Genomic DNA, 8958 nt, shown 5'->3' with positions numbered 1-8958 from the left:
AAACAGGTTTTCTGAGTGTGAGGGCAATCTGACTTTGACCTCTATCACTGCTCTGATCTTCAGAGTTGATTTAATCTTTCTGGTGGCTAGGAGGGTATCCCCTTCCTCTCTCATTCCATGAGTGCTCAGGAGAGGAGGACTGTCTTCCCCCATGAAGGAGGACCATTCTTTAGTCAAGGGCATATGAGTAGTTGTGCTCCCCTGCTGGAACCTCTAAACAAGCCTTCAAGGTCCATTTTCAGGAGAACATATGGTAGTCATACCTCCAAGACTCCAGACACATCCAAATGTGGTGCTGCATGTGTCTGTCTGCCTTTCTTAAAAAAAAAAAAAGGTGAGAAAACAAATTTCCTCATTCACAAGTGTGGATGTGTTTATAAAATGTTCATTTTATTGTCTGTATGATTCCTATGATGGTATATCAGGCACCCTATCCCACAGCTGGAATATTTTGACCTCAAATTATTATTATAACAAATAAACTTAAAGTATGATTTAGAAAAAAAGCAATAAAAAAGCATGCCTGACTTAATAAGGAAGGAAAGATATGGATGGGAATGTGGAATATGAGGATAATGATGGAAATTAATTTAAGGTAGGTTTCAAAAGATAAGAGACCTGAGGCCCACAGCCTGCCCTTTGCAATGAATTTTCCTGCTTGTTCTGTTATTTGAGATTTTATATTCAACATATCCTACCATGTGTTGGGTAGGTTAGGTTGAAAGTTAACATATTAATAGTTATTAACAAATATTAACAGTTACGAGAGAAAAAATCCTAAGTGTTTTGACTTTAACAAGAAAATAGCTTACTTGAACAGTGGACTGGAGACACCCCCAATTGTGGAAGCTGAAGAACCCGGCACGCATGCTCCCTCCACGGACAATTTCTTCAAGTTGTCTATTTTATTAATAAGTAGCTACCAGACTTTAAGTCTTGTCTGTAAAACTGAAGTGAGAAAAGATGCTTCAGTCAGACTCTAATCTGTGCTTTTGTGGAGGAATGACAGGCAAAAAATAAAATCCTTAATCAATCGAGTTTCAAATAAATCATTTGTTGTCTGGTGGTACTAGTAAAAACAAATGAATAAATGTGTGTGTGTGTGTGTGTGTGTGTGTGTGTGTGTGTATACAAACGGCTGAGTTCATCTCACAAGTCACCATACTAATATAGAGTTCAGTAGAGATTTTCCTAGAGGCAACTGGCCTACATACCTACATTCAGTGGCTGGTTTTCCTACTTTGCTTTCCTACTTTCCTACTTTGCTTGTGGGATAATGGGAAGCTGTAGGATATTGCGTTTGAAGAGAAACTGTTGACAGTAAGGTCTGTCTACATCTGAGGCAATGAGGCAGCTCCTTGCCGTGACCTTGTCTGTAGGCCTGAACTCTGCTGTCGCTGCCCGGAACCATCACTCTCCTTCAAAGCACGCTGTGGCTGTCAGCTCAGTTCATTAGAAGCCATTCTGTGAACTTGGGCACAGGAGGTAGCGGTATCCTTCGGGCGTGACTGATTGACCTGATGGTCCTGCTCTCTCCCCAGGCAAAAGTAGAGTAGGCTGCACTACATATCTGAAGACTGGGGCCCTTGGAGATTCAGGGTGAGCTGTACGGCGTCCAGAAGTGGCATTTGTGAAACTTTTGCTCTGGGTCATTATGCTGGGACACTTTCACAACTTGGGTGTCCATTCCCATACCTATTCTGATACTGGTTTAGTCATTCTGATATAGAGGGACATGTGGAGACTACCTACTGATGGACACACAAATTACAAAAGGGGTTGTCCTCCTGCAGGGACTTTTGGTTACTGTTTGTCCACTTATTTTTACAAATTCATTTATTCAACAAATATTTATCAGATGCCTGCTCTGTGCCAGATACTGAGCCAGGTGTGGACTTATAACAGTGAACAAGATTGACATGGTTTTTGTTCTCATGAAATGGAGAGAAAACAAATAACCAATAATTATAAGAACTGCAAAGGATAAAATAGGGTACCATATTAGAAGATAATGAAAGGAGGAGCAGTATTTAAAATAAAAATAAAAAGAGGGTGAGAGAAAGCCTTTTGTAGGTGGCAGCATTTAAATTACTACCTGGATTAAAAGGATCCAGACATATGAGGTTCACGCTAGGCAGTATAAAAAACTTGGGTAAAGACACTGAGATAGGAAAAGGCTTGATGTGTTTTGAGAGCAGAAAAAGGACAGAAGAGCTGGTGCCCAGCAAGCCAGAAGATGGTGTGAGATGAGGGAGGCAGACACCAGATCATGTAGGCCCTTGAGGACCATGGAAAGATGTAATAGACTGAAGGGGATTATGGGATCGGAAACTTAGTTGGAAATAGCCGTCTAGAGTTGGGAGAGGCCTTCTTAGGGACATGAATTTGGAAGTCATCAGCATTTTAATGGAAAAACCACAGGAATAGAGTGTAACCTAGGAAGGGGCTGTAGAAAGAATAGAGGATGGACTGAGAAAAGAAGACCTGGATAGGTTAGGGGCTGGCAGAGGTGAGAAGGTAGGAGGAAAGCAAGGAGATAGTAGTTCTCTGGAAACCATAGAGGAGAATGCTCAAAGAGAGAGGGCTGACTGTGTCACTACAGCTGAAAAGTCTGGAGTATCACTATTTAGTATGGTAGTCACTAGCTGCATGTGGCCATTCAGCACATGTAACTAGTTCAAATTGAGATGTGTTGTTGGTGTAAAATAAAATGTACACAGGGTTTTGAAAATGGTACAAAAACAAGAATGGAAAATAGTTCATTAGTATTTTAAAATAATGATTACATGTGGAATGATAATATTTGGGATTTATTGGGTTAAATTAAATTTATTATTAAAATTTCACTTGCTTCTTTTTACTTATAAAAAGGTATCTATGATGGGCTGGAGTTGTGGCTCAGTGGTAGAGTACTCGCCTAGCACACGAGAGGTGCTGGGTTTGAACCTCAGCACCACATAAAAGTGAAATGGAGGGCTGGGGCTGTGGCTCAGTGGTAGCACACTTGCCTGGCATGTGTGAGGCACTGGGTTCGATTCTCAGCACCATGTATAAATAAATAAAGGTCTAACAACATCTGAAAAAAAATTTTAAAAATTGAAAAAAAGCGAAATGGAGATATTGTGTCCCCCTACAACTATAAAACAAACAAACAAAAAGGTATCTATGAGAAAAATTTAAATTACATGTGTGACCTACAGTGTACTTGTATTGCAGTTGGCAACTTGGAAGTCATTAGCAAACTTGATAACAGTAGACTACCTGAGATTAAGTAATACCCAGCTAATTGTTTATATGCCAGTGATACTAACTCATCATCATCATAATTCCATTTTGCCTAAAATTAAATAACAAAACTTACCACCAAAATGTCACCTACACTTTATGATGTGTGTGCAATCTAATTTTACATAAATTGACAATATGTGAGTGTTTAAATGAAATCCTTTGAAGTCAAATCTGAAAGGTGTTTTAAAAATTCTTTTTAACCTAAATTTTCTTTCTTTCCTTTTCTTGATTTTTAATTTTTAATTTTTATTTAAATTCTTAATTTGTTTTTTTATTTTTATTTTTGCATATCTGGCCAGGAAACTTCATGGTGTTATGGTCAACTTGCCGCACAACAGTGTTCAAATCTGTCACCAACAGGTTCATTAAAAACCTGGCCTGCTCGGGGATCTGTGCCAGCCTGGTCTGCGTGCCCTTTGACATCGTCCTCAGCACCAGTCCTCACTGTTGCTGGTGGATCTACACCATGCTCTTCTGCAAGGTCGTCAAGTTTTTGCACAAAGTGTTCTGCTCTGTGACTATCCTCAGCTTCCCTGCCATTGCTTTGGACAGGTAAGTTCAGGTTGCTAGGGGCTCAGCTTTTATTTAAAAAGTATATTGAAAACTGAGCATCATGAACCAAATGATGAATAGTCAATGTTCCATATGCTGCTTTTTAGTCTGCTTTTGGTAAAAAAAAAAAAAAAGGGGGGGGGGTGGAATGAATGTCTAAAACACAGCCTCACAAAGGATGGATTGATTTGCAGCAGCCGTGGAAAATAAGATCCTTACAAAAAGACATGGCATGGGGTTATATGGTGAGGATGCTAGAGCAGAGCTACTGGATCATGGTGTCACATCATCTTGGTTGGAATTGGTATTGCATTGCAATTAAAAGTAGATTGCTCATCTGATTGGTAACATTGCAATTATGGATCTTTGATGCAGGATGAAAACATTTCTGGAAGAACAAGAGAATGATTCAGTAGTTACTTAACAAATGGCCTATTTGGACCTCATCAGATAACACTAGAATTCCTCTGGACAATTTAGATCCAAGGCTTCATATTGTCATGGTGGTGGTTTTTCCATGTGATCATTTTTAAAAGGATATTCATTTGGAAATGAATCTTATTCTTAGTTATTGCCTTTTATAATTTGGAAGCCAGAGTCCTTGGCTCAAGTTCACACTCTAGTGGCTGCTCTAATGCATTTGGTGTTGAACTGCTTGTGTCTGTGAGAGATGTTTTTTTCCACTGCTCCTTGTACTGTCTGGTCTGGTGAAATCTTTTTCCTTTTGAGATGAGGTCTTGCTGTGTTGCCCAGTCTGGCATCTATTTCCTAGGTTCAAGCAGTCCTCCTGTTTCAGTCTTCCCAGTAGTTAGGCTGGTAGGTGTGTGACACTGACCTGGTGGAATATTAAGTTTTCAGCTTTGTATCACAAGTCTTCTTTCCTGGAAGTTTTTGTTTTAAAGTGGTTTTGGGATATAATTTACATATTAGAAAATGTAGCCATTTTAAAGGTACAAGTAAATGAATTTTAGTGTATTTATAGAGTTGTGTAGTCAGCACCCTCCCAATGGGCACTTTGTGGTCATCAAATTTTTGCACAAAGTATTCTGCTCTGTGACTCTCTTTTGTGCCCATTGAAGTCACTTCCCATTCCCACCCCAGACCTAGGCAACCACAATCTACTTTCTGTCTGTCTCTCTATATTTGCCTTTGTTTGAATATTTCATTTAAGTGGAATCATATAGTATGTGTTATTTCACATCTAGTTTCTTTCACTTGGCATGTTTTCAAGGTTTTACCAATATTATAGCATGAATATTCATTTTTATGGCTAAATAACATTTCATTGTAAGGTAAACCACATTTTGTTTTTCTATTTCTCAGTTGATGGACATTGGTTTGTTTCCACTTTTTGGCTGTTGTGAATAATGCTGATATGAATCCTGAAAATTTTTAATCATAGTTTTCAACAAGAGTGGGGACATCTTATACTGAATAGTTTTTTACTATACCTGGAAACAGTGCAGTAATTTCTGAGCCTTATTCTGGGCCCTGATCTTAGATATAGAAATATAAAAACAAAAAGAAATCCTTATTATCTTTACATCAGAAGAACTTTGCATTTTTACCTCCATTAACACAAAAAGATAAACAAGTTCTTTTAGTAGAAAAATAAGCTGGGTAAATTCCTGTTTTATTACACAGAAGTCATTTTCAGGAACCAGCATGGTGTGCATGAGGGAGAAGGGAAGACATCCTTTCATTTCTTTTGCAGCTATTGGTTTCATGGCACCAAGTTAGCAAATTAATTGAAAGGCCACCCACACTTCCTGCATCATCTTCTAGAGATGTATTTATAAGAGGACTATGTGCTTGTGTTGTAATACATAATGGAATAAGCAATTGATGGGGGCCTGGGTTTGTTCATATGAGTGAGGAAATGTAAGCAGAGCTAGTAGACTTCTGGGCATGCATTCATGTGTGGGGTTGGAGTCATCACATGTTTATAGACTTGTGATTGGAAATATTGATCTGTATTAAGGAAAAAATTTTTGAGAGTATGCCTCATTTATGCATGTCTTTCTCTTTCTTTCCTTACCAGAAAGAAATCTAGAACACATTTCACCATGTTCCATCCTTTCCTGATCATCCATGGTCACTGTTGTGCTCTCATCACATCTCAGTCTGGAATGTTCCTCCCTGCTGTCCCCCTGCCAGACTCCATCACAATGCTGCTTTCTCTTTGATATTTTCCCAGGTAGCTCTAGGTGTCCCTGTCCTGTACCTGCCTCCAGTAAAGCCATCACTTCCTTGTTTATAATTTTTCATGTACATGTCTTTCTTACCATGGAATTTAGAGACATTCTGTGCATCTTCCATGTTTGTAACCCAGGAATTGCCACAGGACAGGTACAGAGATGGTACTTGTCATGCATGCTTATCTGGCCCCATGAGTGAGTGAACGTCACTGTGTTGGGAGGTCAACTCCAATATTAGCTGACAGAAGAGACATGGGCTGAGTTTAGATGAAGACACTCACCATATCTCTGATGGAAGGTGGCAGCACCTTTATAATATGTGTGGCTCTAGAATGAATTACTCAGTTTTCCCAAATCACTGGTGATAATAAAACAAAGTGCATTTGTTTGAGAGGTTATAGAATCATCAAGCTAAAGCTTAGAAGGAAAAAAGTCTCATCTGGTTTTAGCAAAAAGTTAATTGTGCCAGCATTTTAATACTATCATTTTCTCATAGAGTTATCATGAGAACAATGGCAATTGAGGAGGCATAATTTTTGTTAGCTGGGACTTGTTGGAATCCAGACTTCACCCAAGTTCTTCTGCCCTGAACTGCTTTGAATGCTAATGATATCCACTGCATGGTCGGCTTTGAATATGTGTGTAGACAAATTTCTTCTTGCTAGTGGCTTCAAAAATTTCCCTGAAGAGTCTCTCATCCATGTAAAAATGTAATAAGTTACCTTTTACCCTTAAAGTGGAAAATAGATGTATTTACAGCTCATTTATTTATTTTGGTGTACTAATGCTATGATACTTCTTAGTGTATGATAGAGTTCTCAAAACTTAAGGTCTAGCTTTCTGGATTCCTCTAGTGGTTCCCTGGCTTAAGCCAAAGAGAAGAACCTGACCCTTTCCCCCGTCTTGCCTACTTTTGGTAATTTATTTTTCCTTAATTGGCAGAGTATCTTCTGTGAAATTAATTTTGATTGTGTATTGTGCAGGTACTACTCTGTCCTCTATCCACTGGAGAGAAAAATATCTGATGCCAAGTCCCGGGAACTGGTGATGTACATCTGGGCCCATGCAATTGTGGCCAGTGTCCCTGTGTTTGCAGTGACCAATGTGGCTGATATCTATGCCATGTCCACATGCACAGAAGTCTGGAGCAACTCCTTGGGCCACATCGTGTATGTTCTAATCTATAACATCACTACGGTCATTGTGCCTGTGGCTGTGGTGTTTCTCTTCCTGATCCTGATCCGACGGGCCCTGAGTGCCAGCCAAAAGAAGAAGGTCATCATAGCAGCGCTTCGGACCCCGCAGAACACTGTCTCCATCCCCTATGCCTCCCAGCGGGAGGCTGAGCTACATGCCACCCTGCTCTCCATGGTGATGGTCTTCATCCTGTGCAGTGTGCCCTACGCCACCCTGGTTGTTTACCAGACTGTGCTCAACATCCCTGACACTTCTGTCTTCTTGCTGCTCACTGCCATTTGGTTGCCCAAGGTCTCTCTGCTGGCAAACCCTGTGCTTTTCCTAACTGTGAACAAATCAGTCCGCAAGTGCTTGATAGGGACCCTGGTGCAGCTGCACCACAAGTACAGCCGCCGGAATGTGGTAAGTACTGGGAGTGGGGTGACTGATACCAGCCTGGAACCCAGTGTGCGCTCAGGCAGCCAGCTCCTAGAGATGTTCCACATTGGGCAGCAGCAGATCTTTAAGCCCACAGAGGATGAGGAAGAGAGTGAAGCCAAGTACCTCGGCTCGGTTGACTTCCAGGCCAAAGAAGGCACCTGCCTGGAGGGACAACAGGGACCACAGTTTGCACGCCCCACGCCACCCCCAGGCGCAGTAGATTCTGTATCCCAGGTGGCACCAGCAGCCCCTGTGGAGCCTGAGACATTCCCTGACAAGTATTCGCTGCAGTTTGGCTTTGGGCCTTTTGAGTTGCCTCCCCAGTGGCTGTCAGAGACCCGAAACAGCAAGAAGAGGCTGCTTCCCCCCTTGGGCAATACCCCAGAAGAGCTGATCCAGACAAAGATGCCCAAGGCAAGCAGGGTAGAACGGAAGATGAGCAGAAACAACAAAGTGAGCATTTTTCCAAAGGTGGATTCCTAGCAAGGATTGTAAATCCCTGGAAGTAACAGAGAACTTCTACATTCCTGCCCTTCCTTCACTGTGACCATGAGTTCTGAGATCTCATTGCAACCCACTGTAGGGTGATTCCTTCTGTATAGGCCAAATGCTTTTGAATGAAAGGGAAATCTATATAAAATCAAAATGTCTATTTATTGAAGGAGTAGACATATTTGTCTCAGTGATCCATGTGCTCAGTAAAGTCTACATTCCTCTCTATGGGATGAAAGTTAGGCAGATTGGAACAAGTCTTGGGTGAGTGCTCCATGTGGGGAGTTCTCATTTTCCTGGGCTCAGAAGAGAACACACATAGAGGAATTCCACAAGTTCAGAGGGAGCAGAAACACTAAGGGAAGCCCAAGATAATTTTGGAGTGGAGAGATTACAAAGAAGATGCATATTTGGGTAACTTAAATAAAACAAATAGAAAAACCTTTTCTATTGAGAAGATAGGGTCATGGCATCTGGCATTGTTTCCCTGAAAGTTCAAATTATGTGTCTCACTATTCCTCCCGATATCCTTCATCCCTCTAATTGGAGTATAAGTAAGGGATGACAATTCCACCTCTGTTTGACAAATATGGCCTTAGTTCAGGGGACAAGGGGAATTTTTGTTTTTGATTATACTGACATTCTTTTGACATCATCAGAGCCTTTGAAAAATGGACCTGCATCATTCTGTCATGGCCAGTGTTAGCTGGAAAACACTGCAGGCTCTTAATTAAGGTTTCTTTCTTTCTTTTTTTTTATTAAACTGTATTTTATTAACAAATGAGAGAGAAACTTAGAGGTGGAGAAGAAA

At 40.7% G+C, this 8958-nt stretch overlaps 1 protein-coding gene across 1 annotated transcript in view; it reads left to right on the top strand.

The window, feature by feature from the left end:
• Gpr176 (G protein-coupled receptor 176) overlaps positions 1-8470 on the top strand; it is a 121129-nt gene extending 112659 nt beyond the window's left edge. Inside the window, exons 2-3 of the mRNA XM_027926246.2 lie at positions 3588-3840; positions 7022-8470. Of these exons, the coding sequence (XP_027782047.1) occupies positions 3588-3840; positions 7022-8138 (1370 nt within the window). The 3' untranslated portion in view covers positions 8139-8470. The remainder of the gene's footprint in view (positions 1-3587; positions 3841-7021) is intronic.
• The last annotated feature ends 488 nt before the right edge of the window (positions 8471-8958 follow it).

This window comes from Marmota flaviventris, chromosome 2 (assembly GCF_047511675.1).
Source record: "Marmota flaviventris isolate mMarFla1 chromosome 2, mMarFla1.hap1, whole genome shotgun sequence".
NCBI lineage: Eukaryota > Metazoa > Chordata > Mammalia > Rodentia > Sciuridae > Marmota > Marmota flaviventris.
This window is presented reverse-complemented; position numbering and strand designations above follow the sequence as displayed.